We start from the raw sequence: 17,681 nt of genomic DNA, 5'->3' as shown, positions 1-17,681 counted from the left end.
AGAGAAAAAGCCTGCGCAGCAATGAAGACCCGGCACAGCCATAAATCAATAAATAATTTGTTAAAAAAGATGAAATGTGTGTATGTTTCACACATTTACGTGTGTTAATATATACATTTTCTTCTTTATAGGAAAAAAATTTTAAAGGACAAAAATGTTAACTGTTTTATTTCCAGACAATGCAATTATGAGAGTAGTAATTATCTAAGTTGTGCCAAAATTTAGTGGCTTAAACAAAAAAGACATTCATTAAACCCACTTCTACGGGAAACGAATCTGGGACACAGCTTAGCCAGGTGGTTCTGCGTTAGGGTTTTCCATGAGATTTCAGTCAGGATACTGGCTGAGGCTACAGTCATCTAAAGACTTAACTGGGGATCCACGGATTTGCTTCCAAGAAGACGGTCACACGGTTTCTGGCAGGACCAGTTCCTTGCTGTGTGGACCTCTTCACAGACAGCTACGCTGCATCACAGGGCAGCTGGCAGCCCCAGAGCCAAAAGTGATCAAGAGAGAGCAAGATGGAAGATGCAATGTCTTTTACCACCTCCCACAGAAAGTCACACTGTTAACCCTGCTACACTGTATTCCTTAGAAGCAAGTCACTAAGTCCAGATCACACTCCAGGGGAGAATTATGAATATACGAATTAATACTATTTACTTCTTGAAGGAAATACTACCAAATCTGTGGATATATTAAATCCCCAAAGCAGGTGCCTTGTGGCATACTCAGAAAAAGATAACTTATTTACTAAATAAAAAAGTTAATTTCACAAATATACACACACATGCACATACATAGATGGAGACAGCTAAAAAAACCAAATATCCTCAATAAGTGTAAGTGTCTGCCAAAAAAGGCAACACGATCCTAAGTTGGAAGAACAAGAAAAGGGCAGCGAGCGCCAGTGCTGTGGTATTCTGTGCCGTGAGGACGACCTCCAACATGTCCCGTTCGGCTCTGAGCGCTGCTCTTACCAAAATCTCGGTGGAAAACCAACAAACAGGAGTGCACCTCCTAGACAAAGCTACTTCTGCATGAGAAACAGTCTGGAGGGAAACGGTATTTGGTTTCAAAGAGAAGACGCGAGGGGGCAAAAAAGCAAGAAATCGCTGCCTTAGAAATGAATGAAAAGTTGCCATGTGGAAAAGTTAAAAGACTTAAGATCAGAACTTGAACCAATGAATCAGAGTCACAGGTATGCAAAGTGGCTCATACAAGAACTTTCTAACAACAGGTTGATAAAAACAAGAATGAGGTGCTCATGACTGTTCCTGGAACTACAGAGTCTGTGGAGATGCTGCCACTCCCTCAGCTGCTGAGGTTCACGTCCAGCTGGTTGTTCCCTCCTCACACTGATGTGGCTGGTGAGAAACCAACGCTATGGCCTCTCCCATAGCAACACACCTGACAGCAGGGCGTAAGCCAAGAGGCATCCGTGAAATGCACAGTGTCTGGGGAGCATAGTGCCTGCCACACAGTATGCACTTTATAAAAGTGAGCTATGATTTCTGCATCGACTCAAAACGTGACAAGATGTTCCCTAAGGTTCCTTTCAATTTCTAAGACTTCAAAAATAAGCTAAAATCACTGTAATTAACTACTAATCCTGATGGTCAGTTGCAATGAAATACTTAAGGGTAGGAATGAGAAAATTAATCTTCAATGCCAGGATGGCTGGCCATGCTTTGGGAAACCGGAAAGAACAGAGGCAATCACTTAAACAGAAATGTAAAAAATGAAAACTAAACACATTCAAACAAGTCATCCCTCCCTGATGTACATGGTCTGCTTTCTGAAATGAAGGTATTTTAAAAAGGAGGCACCAAAATGGACTACTTTACCTACTCGGAGCAAATTAGATTACTACAACTAGTTTATGAACCCAAGCCTGCCAACTACCCACCACAACTGAAAACTTACTTTTTGGGAGCCAGCAGCCTGGACATTCTGCCATGTTGCTACAGGTTCTGTAGCTGTGTGCCACTCTGGGTAAGTTTTCGTGAGTAACTTCACAAAGGTGGATTTTCCCACAGCTGCAATGCAAACAGCATGTATTGGGACACTTCCCAAATCAGGGTCACAGGAGAAGGCTGCTACTCAACCCTTCCACAAATGCCCAACTTGGCAGCCAAATCACTGTCAGACTGACGATGGATCATGCCATGCTAACCGGAGTCACTATAATGAATGCAGGTAACAGGGAGGAAAAACACCCCTAAGATTTGATTTGTAATTTTAATGCCCCAACCTCCCAGAGGAAACAGAGTGTTTAATAATAGTTAAAAATGGAATAGACTCTCAAAAGTAGATGAAATCAACCACTTATGTTGTAAACCTTGAATCACAGTCATTTATTCTGTGACAGTATAAAATTGCAAGCTTTTCAGTAGAAAATGAAGACAATGACCCTCATTCATTCAACAAATCTAGCCAACATTCAGGGAGTGCTATTACGTGCTCAGAACTGTCTGGCACTGGTGGTACAACGGTAAACAAAACACAGGATGGATTCTGCCCTCATCGAGCTTGTATGAGAGACAGACACCAAATAAACACATGAGTAACTAATAACAAACTGTGTCAAGTGCTAGGAAAGAAAAATGTATGTTGACTCTAATGTCGCTCAAAAGATCAAGGAAGGGTCCTCTGAAAAATATGACCTGAGGTGAGAGCTAAAAGATGAGGACTGGTCAGGTCAAGGGAGGGGTAAACGGAGAGGGAGCAGCCAGACCAAGGGTGGGGGGAAAGGTCAGGAAAAGAGAAAAAGAGTGCACAAGAAGACAGAAGAGAAATCTTTGGCCTTGAAGAAGGCACTGCAGCGACAGTGTGGTCAAAACAGGGAGAAGAATGGCTCAAAATGACTGAGGAGGGGGCAGCAGGCAGGGCGGGGCCAGGTCACACGGGGCCTTGTACCATGGCAAGAAGTCTGAATTCTGTTCTAAGGGCAATGGGAAATCATCGAGGAAGAGTTCTAAGCAGGGAAATGACAAGTTACCATCCCATTTTTAGAAGACACTCCCCCAGCTAGGTAAGAAGGGACTGATGGAGATGTAGGTAGACCAGTTGGAACGTGACAGTAGCTTCAACCAAGGCAATAGCAGAGGAGGTGGAAAGTAGTGACTGCTATGAGAAATATTCTGGGGATGAAATTAACCTAGTACCACAGCATTTACGTTCTCTTTTCCCATTTACACCAACATCTAGCCCACACCCTCCTGAATTCCAGACTCACTATCTAAGAGCCCTCCAGACATTTCCACTTGAATGTCCCACAAGCACCTCCAAGTACTGGCATTCACCAAATGAACTCGCCATCTTCCCCACCAAACTGAGCTTCCTCCCACATCCCAACCTCAGGGTACAACAGCACTATCCCCTCAGTCACAACTTCTTCCTCCTCTGCCGAACTTCAAGTGGCCACCAAGTGCTTTTGAACATGCCTTCTAAAATTTCCCTATCTGTCATTTTCTCTCTATTCCCACTTCCCAGTCAAGACCAGGCTCTCATTTCATGCCTCTCAAAACTCTGGCCTTGCCCTCTTCAATCCATTATTCATACTGCAGCAGCCACACTACACAAAATAACCCTGCTTAAAACCCTCTGACAGGTCCCTACTCCCTTCACGACAAAATTCAAACCCTTTAGCGTGGCCTATCGTGGTGGTGACGATGAAAATCTCTCACTCGTGCCCGACTCTTTATGACCCCATGGACTGCAGCCCACCAAGCTTCTCTGTTCATGGAATTCTCCAGGCAAGAATAGGTTGGAGTGGGTTGCCACTTTCTTTTCCAGGGGATCTTCCTGATCCAGGGATCAAACCCAGGTCTCCTGTATTGCAGGCAGATTCTTTACTGCCTGAGCCGCCAGGGAAGCCCAGCATGGCCTGTAAGACATATCAAACCCTGGCCCCTGCAGAGATCGCTCCGCCTCGGCCTCTCTGCAGACATCCCGAGCCCCTGCTGGACCAAACACCTTGCAACTTTAACCAGGCTGTGTTGTCTGCTGCAAATGTGACTATGATATGCTTTACCCCTTCCTAGAGCGCCTCCTCTCCTCCTCTGACCAACTGCTACCCAGTCTTCAAGATTCTGCTTAGATACACAGCCTGTGTGCAGCCTTTCAGGACCTTACACCTATAAGCTGGATTGGCCTGGCAATGCATGTGCTTGGCCTGGCAATGTGGATAAGACTCCATCACTGCCACTGTAATTCTGTTTCTCTAGATAGAAGATGGGGTTCCTCCAAGGCAGGAACCAAAGCCCAGACTAATCACCTAGCTGAGTGAATAAAACATACATTATTAATTTCAGTTCCCTATGAAACCCACAACTGTTAAAAACCAAAACATGAACCAAAACAATTGAGCACTTGGAGCTCAATGTCCCCTATCAGAGATGACCTTTCTCAAGTGAATTCTACCCTTAGGAGGAACCCAAATGGAACCAAGAGAAGGAAAGGGGAGGCATCCTTCCAGTTGATTCTATCAGCCATTCATGGTTGATGATTGGGAGTAAAGAGATGTCTCAGCACAAGAGCCCACACATCCAATATGTGACATTTTATTACACACTGCTCCAACTCCTCTCTGAACACAGGGGGTGAAGAACACACACAGAAACCTGTGCATTTTGTACAGTCATGCTCATCTCTCAATCCCACGTCCACCGAGCTCCCGTGTGCCTCTGCTCCTCCCACACTTCAGTGAATAAACGCCTTCCCCTGCTCTGCTCGGCCTGTGTCTAAATCCCTTTCCCCACCATGCCCAAGGCCCACCTCTTCCACAAAGTTCAGGACATCTCTAGCTCACACCAAATTCCTACCATGTTGGGCAGATGACTCAAATATTTATTAACTGCCTCTGATACATTTAGCATTTAATTGGTTTGATTTTTCACGGGTCTCAATTTTGGTTTCCTAACAGAATCTGAATCTCTGAGGCTGGATCCCAGGAATCCACATTTTTAAAGTATGCCCCACGTGACTGTGATGTAGACTTACATTTCAGATTGCTATCCAGAACAATCTGATCACAATCAACAGAGGTGGTTTTTAAAAAATACAGGTTCCAAAACCACATCCCAGACTACCAAATAAGACCTTCTAGGCTTGTGATGGAGTGCCCATCAAGGTCGCAGAAACTACAAGCTGGTTGAATTTTCTATTATCAGACAGCTGCCTGCCCTGAATCATCCCTAGTTCAAAATATTTGGCAGAGATGGTCAATATTTAGATTGCAGGTTGTTGATAAAGGTTAAAACATGGTTTCTGGCTATGGGCTGAAAAACTATTTTAATTCACATGAAAAGATGAAGGTAACTGATTTCTTACATGTTTGGGGTAAAATGGTTGTTAGAATTAAATTTTTTAAAAGTTAAAAACAACTACCCAAGGAACAAGTGCAGATGGGAAGAAGGGCCCTGAGGGGTAGGGTGTGCCAACTTCGTCTCTGAGATCAGACACTATTAGTTCATCCAAGGGCAGTCAGTACTCTGAGAAACCGACTGGTGCTATTTAAACACACAAAAGCCGGAATGCCAATAAATGAGATGTAATGGGAAAAATACAGTCCCAATTACTGCAACAATCACAGCAATGCAACACCCCCAACTTGCACACCACTCCTCACTCCAAAAATTTTGGAAAGCCACTTTAGAAATGAGAAGCTAGACTTTCAGCAAAGAATAACAGTGAATGCTGATGGAAGGTCCTAGGAACTTTGCCATCCATGTCACTGTAGGGCTCGGACAGCCTGGGTAATTTATCATAGAATGACCACAGAACTGCACTCCAATGGAGCTCATTTGTGCCAAGCACCACCGACCAATACAGAATTATTTAAAAAAAATAATTCAAAATTATGTATTTATAACACATAACTTTTTTTTAGGTTATGATACTTGACCATAATAGTTTTTTTTTTCCTTTTAAGTTTTTTTTTTATTTTTTTAAGACTTAGGTTTTAAAATGTTCCCAGGGGGTTCATAAGAATGGTGCTGTCTGGTTCTCCACTGCTACACTGGTCTCCTCCTAGTGACCAGAACATCTGTGTCCAGACTTTCTCTTCTTCAGAATGATACTGGGCCAACTGAAAAACGCCTCTCTTGTCTGGTCTCTATGCTGAGCACCAGCGTCCTCTGATATCATTATCTCAGACTTATCACAATTAACCACTCTCTTTCAGTATACTTCTGATATCATGAAATTTGGGAGGTATCAGACCTCATGAGCAGCATCAAACCTTCCCTTAGGGCCGTGGCCATCGATGTACTTCATTATGTGTGCTGTGACTTGAGAAAGGGTGGGAGGTACTTTGTTATTGGAGCACATTACATCAACAAGTGGATTTTTATTAGCACCAGTATGGTCATTCCACAGGCTGGATCAAACAGTTCTGTTGTTACCATTCATCTTTTCCTAAATCATGCTTTTTTTTCCTCCCACAAGTTTTTCTATAAACTAGCAATACAATGCCTGTTACAACGACATTATACTAAAGCCTAGTAGTTAAGATAGTATCTTGATTAACACTCAAAACGATTTATCATTTTGAATTTAATATAGCCGTAGTTCATGGGGGCCTCTTAAATATACCATCAACTCCAGGCATTTTCTTCTGAACAAGATGTAAAATCCTTTACCAAGAAGCAAGCAAAAGCAGTAAACATAAAACTGCCTATCTTTAAGCAAAAAAATTCTTCCAAAGAAAATTTAAAGCCTTTATTTCAGGAACTGTATCTGATGCTACATTCATTCATTCAACCAACAGATGTTTACAGAGTAGCCACTAATGGTGGGTACTATAAAATGAAGTAAGCTGAGATGCTGCCCTCAAGGAACTTATATTGAGACTAAGTACCCACAATCAGACAGGCTCTGAGCCTAAAAGCATTCTGGGAAAAAAACATCAGCTGACTCAAAAGAAACTTGATATATTTCAGCCCTGATTACTTTTGTCTTCTTTCATGAGAAGAAAAAAAAAATCATTGTTAAAGAAGAAAAAAAAAAACATTCCTCACAACTTCCAAAGTGTAAGTTAAGCTTCTGCATTCAGCACAAGACCCTCGCTGATCGGTAATGCCCTCCCCAGCTCTGCCCACCAGCTGATTCATCCTTTCACTGTCGCCTTCTCAGTGAGGTCTCCTTGAACTCTCTCCAGCTCCACTTTATCCCTGGGCATAGTTAATTACTGCCTGTGCTGGTTTAAAAGGCATCACAGTGTAATTATTTGTTGACTCATCAGTCTCTCCAGCTAGACTGGGAACTCATGTTTTGAAGACAGGGACTAACCTTATTTCCTTTGCATCCTGAGTATCTGGCCAGGTGCTAAGAATGAGATGGATGGATGGAATGATGTAAATCACAGAAACAGAGAATCCAATTTATTCCCAACACTGTTTCCAATATACAAAGATTCCTTTTTTCCCTAGGAATCTTGCCCAAATGTTTACACTTAATGAAAATAAAAGATGACACTAGTGATGTTAAATCACTAATTTTGAATGCTGGAGGATATGTTATTAGGAATGCTCTCTACTGCTTTACATACAAGCCTCTAAATGGCAAAAGGGAGGTTTCTTCTTCTCTGTTGGGTCTTTGAAAACCAAAATGAAAAAAAAAAAAAAGAGAGAGAGACTAGTCTGAGATGACTCACTAACAATAGTTTCTACAGCAATCCTTTCTTCAATTTAGGTTTGGAAACACAAAATAACTGACTTTGGAAGGTGATAATACACTTTAGTGATGGATACACTTATTTTAAAAAGATAGACTAGGTATTTTATTTTTTAGATTTTAAGGGATTCTAAGACCCAAGCTTTGACTTTTAATTATAACATATGGCTCACAACTCATGCTAGATGCCATTACCTGCTGCTTCACTGATCTATTTTCCTTATGTGCTACTGTGTGTACCTGCAGGATCAGATTCACAAGATTTAGAGCAGCAGAACAAGTCCCTCTAAACCTATCTAACTCCAGCTGGGACAGGGGTTCACCTTCCCCTGTTCAGGTTTCCTGAATGGATACTCTGATTTTTTGGGGGGGAGTAGGGGGAAATGCCACCTGTGGTTAGAGAACAAGATAACTGTTTGATCTGATTGTAAAAGCAGTTTATTGTATTTCCTCTGTGGATACCAATGACTAACTTGCACATGGCTATCACAGCCTAGGATTCAAGCATCTAGCAAACACTGAATGAGCACAATAGGCCACACATGGGTTAGATGCTGGTGACACAAAGATGAACAAGACACTATGTGGCTAATCTAGGAAAAGTACTGAGGGTGTCAACAATCTCAACAGAACTCAAGTGCTGCAGAAGTTGTGGGTACAAAATGTTATGTGAGCACAGAGGAGGCAGTGCCCAATTCTGTCTGGGGAGAGTCATCACCGTGTGGGGGTGATGGAGAATAATATAATGGGAGATAAAACTAGCAAGAGCCAGATTAAGATCCCCCAGTCCACTTTGCATTAGTCACACTTCCTTTGGGCAACTGCATTCACTTCCAAGACTTCAACAACTACCCTGACAAGTCAACAACTTCCAAGTCTGGGATTGCAGCTCCAATCTGTCTATTCACTTCAAGGCACTTACTCTAACCTACCTCAGGTTCTCTAATCTACCTCAGGACATCTATCTTGTCTCAGAGGCACCTCCTCCAAATATCACTCTTATGTCCCCAGACTACTTCTTCCTTCATTCCCATCCTCAGTGTTCAGTCAGTGTCTAAATTAAGGCTCCTTATCTCTCACTGCCAAGTGAGAGGTCCTGTCAATTCCATTTCCAAAATCTTTCTCACACCATCACAATGTCTGATGATGTCCACCATTCTCTCTGTTCAGGCCTGCAGCTTCCCTCCCTCCAACAACTACAATGGCCACAACACCTAGTCTGTCTACCCCAACATTCATTCAACAAACTGGATGCAAGGCATGATGGGTACTGCAGCAAATAAGACATACAAAATGCCCACTTTATGAAGCTTTATTTTTATTCATTCACTCTAGTCCATTTCCTTCTAAAAATTAATCTGGCCATGGCACACACTAGCTTTAAGTCTTCAGTAGCCTCCCACAGCCTACACGAGAAATTCCTAGCTGTTCAACATCTGGCAAATCCTACCCTTCCAAATTCTTGTTCTGCTATCCTCTCACAGGCCCTTCAAACTCCAGACACAAGCCTGATATTAAAACTGCATGTTTCCTGAGGCTCTGTGTTGGCAAATATTACTTCCTGTGCCTGGAACACTCTTTCCTCTGGGGGAGGAATTCCTACCCCAGAGATTCCAAGTTTCCATGTCAGAACATAGCACTCATCATTTGGTATAGAAATTATGTTTAGAAGTCTGCTCCTCCCACTTAGCTGTGAGTTCCTTAAGGAGAAGGCCTGGACCACATCTGAGTCTACCTCCACAGTAGGCACTCATTGAGCTTTGGCTGCAGGAGAGAGCAAGGAGGAGGCACAGAAATCTGGAAAGGATAAGAAGAGAAGCAAAAGGCAGGAAAACTGGGATAGGCAGTTCAAATTTCACTTGATCATCTGTCCAGACCACTCATTTTGTGAAGTACTCTGTACCTCTCTGGGCTCTGAGGACAAAGTTTCCTTTAGTGGCATGTTTCCCAAAGTATAGGACAGAAAATCTTTTTAAAAAAACACCATTTAAAAAAAAAAAAAAACCACCATGAGGCAGGTAGCCCCTCTCATTCCCTTCAATGTTTCTGATTTAGCTGGAGAAAAACATACATCTGTGGTGACTGGTCTCACTTAAAATTCAAGACCACTGAGTCCAAATGGGTCCTTAAAGCCGCCCAGCAGTTCTACATTTCTCCTGCTCACTTGCCAGACTATTTCATGTCTTTCCTCTCTCCTCACACTCAGCTGATCTTTCTTCCTATTCTACTGACAAACTGACACAACCAGAATGTTCCCCAAGTTCCCACCACACCTACTCAAGTCAGTAATCATTTATGTTGCCATTCTCCCTGTTTATTAGGGATAAACTGCTCCTAGCTAAAGCCAATCTCTCTTTCTTAACTTGAGCAAGAAATTCCATTCCTTCCTGCTTACTAAAATGACTCTGGCAAGTCTATCCTCTCTCCTGTTTCACCAATTTTCTCCCCTTCTACCAGCTTATAAATATGATCTAATTCCTCTTACGAAAAGAAAAGGGAAAAAAAAAATCCTAACTCTCTCAAACCCTCGTCCCATTTGAGCTATTATTCCACACCTCCCCTTTCAAGGAAAACTGCAAACAGTGGTCTTAACCCACTGTTTCCAATTCCTCACTTCCCATTCTCCTTGAACCTCTACAATCAGACTTTCATGACCCCACTCCTATAAATTGTTCAAGTTCACCAAAGAGTTCCATTACTCAAACAGCATTACACAGTTGATCATTTCTTTCCCAAACACCTTCTTCACTTAGTTTCCAGTATACCATGTTTCGGCTCTCCTCTCACCTCAGTGGTCATTCCTTCTTTGTCTCTTTTGCTGGTTCCTTCCCATCATCTCAATCTCTCTTAACATTTGCATGCCCAGGACATGGTCCTCTCTATCAACATACATAGGCTCCTGGCTTTAAATACCATCTACATGTATAACTACAATCCAGGGAGACTCTCAACTCTAGACTCATATATCAAACTAACTATAAAACAGCCTTACTTAGATATCTAATAAGCATATAAAAACCTAACATGCCTAAAACCAAAAACTTGAAACCACCTTTCTGTCCCCAGGCTGTTATTCCCACTTTTCTCTATCTAAAAAAACTGGAACTCCATCTTTCAAGTTGCTCAGGCCAGAATGATTCGAGTCATCACTGACCCCTTTTATGTTTTACTCCACAATTTCCTGTTACCAAATCCTGTGTGCCCTACCCTAAATGAAATTAGAATCGAGTCACTTCTCACCACCTCCACTGTTAACATCCTGGTCCTACACACCATAACTCATCACTGCAGCAACTTCCTGACACCTTCTATTTTCAACATATCAGCCAGAGTGATCTTTTTATAATCTTAGTCAAATCAAGTCACTTGACTCCTCAAATCTTCCAACAGTTTCTCCTCTCAGTCAGAGTAAAATTCCATAATGGACTACAAGGCCTATACAATCAAGCCACCCCTTACCTTCTGACCTCATTTCCCTCACCTGCCCCTTGCCTCACTGCACTCCAGCCACAGCAGCTTTCCTCTTGTTCCCTGAACACACTTCCCACCTTAGGGCCTTTGTACTTGATCTTTCCTCTGCCTGGAAGATTCTTCTCCACATTATCCACATGGTTCACTCCCTCACCTTCTTCAGGCTTTTGCTCAAATTAACACCTTCTCAGTGAGGCCTGCCTTGACAACTCAACTTAAAATTGCAACTTCCTTCAATTTCTCAATCCTGTATCCCCTCCCTCACACTTTTTAATATCTAACATGCTATTTATTTATGTTGTTTATTGTATATCTCTCTCTACTAGAGTCCCGTGAGAGCAGAGATTTTTATTTGTTCTGTTCACTGCTGTATCCTCAGGGCCGACAGCAGTGCTGAAATATGACAGTTGCTCAAAGGACTATTTGTTGAATGAACAAGTTGAGAAATTGTCAGTTTGCTGCCAAATGTCTTCAATACTTAAAACTTCCTAACCCCTTTTTAGGGCTCAGCACCCTACAGGTAAAAGCTTCAAGTCAGACTTTAGCAACATTAATAACTAACAGTAACTAATTGAATATTGTGCTTTCATTTTATTTTGAAATATTTTTATTTAAGGTACTGGACTTCTATTCACTCTTATAACAGTTATTTTTAATTTAACACACGTTTTTAAGTTTAAAAGTAAGCTGTTCTAAGAAAAATGTTAAGAAACTATAGTTGGACCAGCAGAGACATGACAAAAACAGTGAAAGTGATATCTGAATGACTGGAGTTTATGAATTTAGGGTAGGGTTGCCAGATAAAATAAGGACATTCAGTTAAATTTGAATTTTAGATTGGGGGGGTATGTTCCAAATACTGCATGGGACACGCACTAAAATATTACTCGTTATCTGAAATGCTATTTTAAATGGACATCCTTTTTTCCTCCCCTCAATCTAGCAACCTCATCTTAGGAGAACAAAGAAATTGCACCCTTCTCTTTGTCGCTTACCATTTTGATCTACCAAAACAAGCTAGCTCGTGTCCCATTAACAGACTGCGTGGCTTTTATGCCTTAATAAACGGGTATCCCTGTGGGGCAGTACGAAGGCCTGACGTCTGAAAAATCCAAGAGGCAAAGGCACACAGCGCACTTTGAGTGGGGAAAGGTCTGGCAGCTCAGAACAAGGAGCCTGGCCACATCATATCGAAAAAGAAGGGGTTCTGGGCCCAGCTCCCTTTCCTAGCCTCTCAGGAACCTGCTCTGCGGAGGCCGAAGCCTGGCAGCTACTTTCTGGCCCTTACCAATGTTGCCTTCGATGGAGAGCCTTCGGGGACCACGCCCCGCGTGTAGACCCCTGGAAGGGGGCACACCCTCGAGTAAGCGCTGAGCCATGAACTTCGAGGATGCGCGCAGCAACCTTAGATAGAGCCGGCCAGCGGTCATCCCACCCACGATTCACGCAGCGATCACTTCCGTCGAGAGCACTTCCGCCCCCGATACTGCTGTTTAGACACTCCGGCGCACCTTTGACGTCAGGCGGGAAGTAGGTGGGGTTGAGTTGGCTCGAAGGGAGGGGCCAAGGGGGAAACCTCTCTGTTCTCGCGATATTTGTAGGAAAGTGTTGCAAGAAAGACTTCTAATGTGGGATACTGGAGAGATTACTGAAATTTGGAGTAGTTGCTGCTTTATTCGCTCCTGTGTTTGTGTTCATTGGAAAAGCAACATTTAAAAACTGCCATAAGCCAACAACTTTGCATATTTGTCTCACTTTAGAATAAATTTCGTAACTAAAGACAAGTAAAAATAATTGTAATTTTAAACGAGTTTTTCCCCCAAGCGTTCGTTTTTTTGGCTTTTGTTCTTACGTGGGAAGAAATTGGACAGTTTTAAGTAGGAAAATGATGCACGCTGATGATTTACACAAGTTAACTTCACATTCCGTATAACTTCCACCGCAATGCTGGTATCTTATTGAATAAATTAGCAAGTTAGTTTGTCAGTTACACTCCACCTCTTGTTTTGCCTCTCGAATAAATATAAAGTTCAATCAGTTGATTTTAGGAGTAAGCAAAAATTCCATAAGGGTGAAGAGGGTGGAGGGCTTCCAAGTGGTGCAGTGGTAAAGAATCAACCCGCCATTGCAGGAGACTAACAGAAAGCTGGTTTCGATCCCTGCGTGGGGAAGATCCCCTGGAGTAGAAAATGGCAACCCACTCCACTATTCTTGCCTGGAAAATTCCATGGACCAGGGGACCCAGTGTGCTACAATCCATGGGGTCAAAAAGAACAGAGACATGACTGAATCCCTGGGAAAGGTTGCAAAGTGAGAGTCTTCGGCTTCTTGCAGGAAGAATTCAAGAGCTAGCCATAGTAAAGTGAAAGCGGGTGTATTTAGGAAGATATAGGCTCCACAATGTATGGGCTGTCTCAAAAGGCAAGAGCACCAGAGGTGTGGAGGTGGTTAGTTTTCATGGGCTGGGTAATTTCATAGGCTAAGGAGTGGGTGGAATATTCTAACATCTTAAAGAAGGGGCAAGAATTTCCAGAAATTGGAGCACCACCCACTTTTTGCCCATTTATGGTCAGCCTCAAAACTGTCATGGTGCCTGTGGGTGTCATTTAGATGTTAATGTATTTCAATGAGCATATAATGAGGTTCATCTACTGGAAGTCAAATCTTTTGCCATCTTGGGCTTAGGAGGTTCTAACCTGTTTTTGTGATCTGTTCTTATTAACTGTGCCATTCTTTTAATGGTTGTGCCCTGCTGCCTTCCTGCCAGGCTCAGGACAACTATTTGCAAAGCAGGCACAAGATCTTTTTCCTATATTGATGTTTATATGGGATGGCTGAAGTGGCATTCGTATATTTAGATATAGGTTCAATCCCTGAAGAAGGAGATGGCAACGCACTCCAGTATTTTTTCCTGGGAAATCCCATGAACAGGGAAGCCTGGTGGGCTATAGTCCATGGGGTCGCAAAGAGTTGGACAAAACTGAGCACACACATTACACATACACATACACACACACATTAAAAAATAGATTCTAAATTTATTTAGAAAAAAAAATTATTTAGGATAACCTGGGTAGAGTGCTAAAGGATATTGGAGCAGCTAAAATCTGTCCCATTCCCCCACTCCCTCCGCCAGTCACTTCTCTATAGAAAAATTACTTCTATTTCTTTATCTATGTAAACTCCGACTTGGGAAAATATTCATCCAAAAAAGTATGAGAAGCTCTCACCATCCTATGGCCTTGTTTGTCTCTTTGCCCTCAGGGTGACTGTGAAGGTTAAATACAAAAGTTGCTGGCAGGTTTAGGTACAGATAGGCAATTAACCTGCTCCTAAAAGTTAGAGCTCCTAAAAATAATTTAACTAATTTATTTGCTTATTTTGAAAATAAGGTGTTTGGCTGCACCTTGTGCATGTAAGATATTAGTTCCCCAACCACGGATTGAACCCACCTCCCCCCATACCTCAACAGTGAAAGTGCAGAGTTTTAACCTCTGGATCACCAGAGAATTCCCCTAAAAGTCATTTAAAACAACTGTGTAGTGAGGCAGAATATGTAGTGAAGAAAAGAGCATGTATTGTAAGTATACAGTTTTATGAAATGTTCACAAACTAAGCACACTCTGTTACCCAGATTCAGAGCAAGAAATAAAGCATTACCAGCATCCCCAGAATTCATTTCCCCTGCCAGTTACTACCCCCAAAGTTAACCAATATGCTGACTTCTAACAGCAGACGTTAGTTTTGCCCATTCTTTATTTAATGAAATCATGTAGTAAGTTGTTCCTTCATTCAACATAATGTCTGTGAGATTTATGTATGTTATATACATAGCTATAGTTCATCTATTCTTGTTGTGTGGTGCTCCATTATGTTATTATACCACCTTGAATTTAATTTATCCATTCTACTCTTGATGGGCACTTGAATGTTTCTAGATGAAAGCTGTAATAGATATCATGGCTATGAATATTCTTGAGTACGTCTTTGGTAAAGTTTAGAACTCATTTTCTTGGGCATATACCTACAAGTATAACTGCTGCATGAGAGGTTATATGTGTGCTGAGCTTTAGTAGATATTCCGAAAGAGTATACAGTTCCACGGTGTTTGATCGTACCAATCAAGAGTGCCACCATCAGTGAGTCAGCGCTCTTATGGTTCCACATTCTTGCCAACAATTGGTATTGTCAGCTTTTTTCATTTTATTCATTCTGCTGTATAATGGTATCTTGCAGTTTTAATCTGCCTTTTCCTGATGAGTAATGAAATGGAACATTTTTTTTTTGTATGTTTATCAGCCATTTCGGTAACCTCTGTTGTGAAAGACCTGTTCAAGTCCTGTGCCCATTTTATATTGGCTATCTCTCTTTTACTTATTGTTATTGTTCTTTGTATATTCTGGATAAGAATCCATTGTGAATATTTCCTCTCTCTGTTCCTTGCTTCCTAAAGCTTTTAAACTGGGGGGATGTATACTGTAAAGTAAGAAGCTAAAATGTCTTTTGCCTCTTAGTTATCCCACAATTATTGATGATCCTTCTATTCCTCTGTGTTTCTTTATGCTTGTTTATTATGTTATACCATGCAGAAAAATTCAATACCTTTCTTGATCCTAATTCCAAATTTCCAAAAGAGAGACTCTGGCCCAGCTATGGTCAAAAGATAAGGACTAAGAAACAAACAGGTGTGTTGGGTGCATGAGGAAAAAGAGTGATTAAAGGGATCAGGAGCAAGGGACAAAAAAAGGTGGCGATCAGTTCTTCCTGGAAGTAGTAAACAGGTTTTGGCCAGAAAGCAGTTGGTGCACAGAATTAGGTCCCATTTGCTTGGAAGAATGAGGTCACTTCCTGCCCCTGGGGGTTGTCAGACATCTGCTGAAGTTTATGAGTAAGAGCTGATGTTGCCCCAGAAGGACTGCAGTCATTCAGCATCCATTCCTTCATCCAGTATTGGCTCAGCACCTACCATGTACTAGACACGCTGCTTAGTCCTTAGAGCTCTGGAGGAATTACCACTTTCAAATATTTGTAAATGCTGCTGTGACAACTAAACTGATCTGTACTACCAATGTGCTACGCAGCCACTAAAACTGGGGAGATAAACATACACAAAAGTGACCCTGACCTTCTTCTGTGGCTTGATGTCTGGTCAGTTATATTCCCATCTACATCAGAGATATTCTAATGTACTGGATTGTGCTAACTCAATCTGGTTAAGCTGGGAAGTATGCTTCCAAAGCCCCCTTCCTAACAGGGCTCTGAGTTTGAGTTGATCAAAAGAGGACCAGGGGTGAGATTTAGAAAGCAGGATGGGAGCCTCAGCAACTCCGAGGAGACACCTTTGTCATCAGACACTATGACAGACAGGTGTGCCCAGAGATCAATCCTAGCTAGTCCTTGAGGTCTAGCAGCTCCTCCCTGATTGCCCCACAGTTCCCTCCAGACCTCCACTTCCCCAACTTGTCCCATGTTGGGGCAGTCTCATTCCTATAATTCCCTTATCCCCACAATGTGCGTGGTGGCTCTGCTCGCCTGAATGAACACTGATAGACCTAGTCATAAAAGGAGGCATATAGGGAATGGTTAAGTGTGTGGGCTCTTGTATTCAGACAACTGGGGGTGAGGATTAAGAAAGATAATCCATGTGCAACGTTTAATACAATGCCTGCAACACGGTTACCAACCAATAGGTATTACATAATAAGTAATGGCTGCCTTCAGCTTGGCCCTCAGGTCCTAGGATGTTATTTCTATTTAGTTGACTTCCTGTTAGATTTACACACTCCTCAAACCACTGTAACCAATCCATGCTCTCCCTTCTACCAGCATATAACTCAACTTCCCCTGCAGAAGTCTAGGACAGCACTTATTGAAGTGGGGTAAGATCAGGTCAGGGAAAAGAAGGAAGGATGGGTCAGCCTTCCCTTCTTGTCCCATGCGGAGACTCTTCTGTTCCCCTCCACAGTGGGAAGGGTCTGTGTGCCTGGGCATCATAACCTCTCTTCCCTGTGCTTTCTCTCCCAATAGCCCGTGCCTGTGGCTCTTCTTTGCAGGACAGCCCTTAGCCTACTGGAGCCCTTTCCCCGAACAGGAGGAAAGTCTGGGACTTTCTGTCCCCTTGGAAGTGCCATCACCAATCACTGATATGTGGCCGTGGCTCATTTCCTGCAGTAAGGTTAATATTCCAGGCCTCCCTGGGGACCAGGCTGAAGTCACCGTCTTCTGTCTTGCCTCTCTCCTCTACTCACTGGTTTCCAGCAAGAGCACTTCTCTAATAAATCACTTGCATGTGAGTCCTCATTCCAGGGTCTGCTTCTGGGAAACCCTTTAGAAAAGAAAAATCCTCTAGGGGTTTTGTTTTTGAAAATATGCTTCTCTACCACAACCCCAGAGGGTGAGTGAGGGGATGGTGGAGGAGGAATGTCTGACCTTGAGTTCCGTAATGCTTCAACTGGACTCCACTGTCTCCATATAGGTGTATCTGCAAAGACCAGGTGGGTTCTGTTCAGGAGCATCAAGGATGGGACCTGGCC

At 42.5% G+C, this 17,681-nt stretch overlaps 1 protein-coding gene across 1 annotated transcript in view; it reads right to left on the bottom strand.

The window, feature by feature from the left end:
• The window catches only part of DGUOK (deoxyguanosine kinase), a 35,776-nt gene extending 23,127 nt beyond the window's left edge, over nucleotides 1-12,649 (bottom strand). The window contains exons 1-2 of the mRNA XM_043918408.1: nucleotides 12,437-12,649; nucleotides 1,927-2,039 (exon numbers count right to left, since the gene is read on the bottom strand). Coding sequence (XP_043774343.1) covers nucleotides 1,927-2,039; nucleotides 12,437-12,578 — 255 coding nt within the window. The 5' untranslated portion in view covers nucleotides 12,579-12,649. The remainder of the gene's footprint in view (nucleotides 1-1,926; nucleotides 2,040-12,436) is intronic.
• Nucleotides 12,650-17,681: the final 5,032 nt, after the last annotated feature.

The sequence above is a fragment of the Cervus elaphus genome, chromosome 11 (assembly GCF_910594005.1).
Source record: "Cervus elaphus chromosome 11, mCerEla1.1, whole genome shotgun sequence".
Classification (NCBI taxonomy): domain Eukaryota; kingdom Metazoa; phylum Chordata; class Mammalia; order Artiodactyla; family Cervidae; genus Cervus; species Cervus elaphus.
The sequence above is the reverse complement of the archived record's forward strand: the minus strand, read 5'-3'. Positions and strand labels throughout refer to the sequence as shown.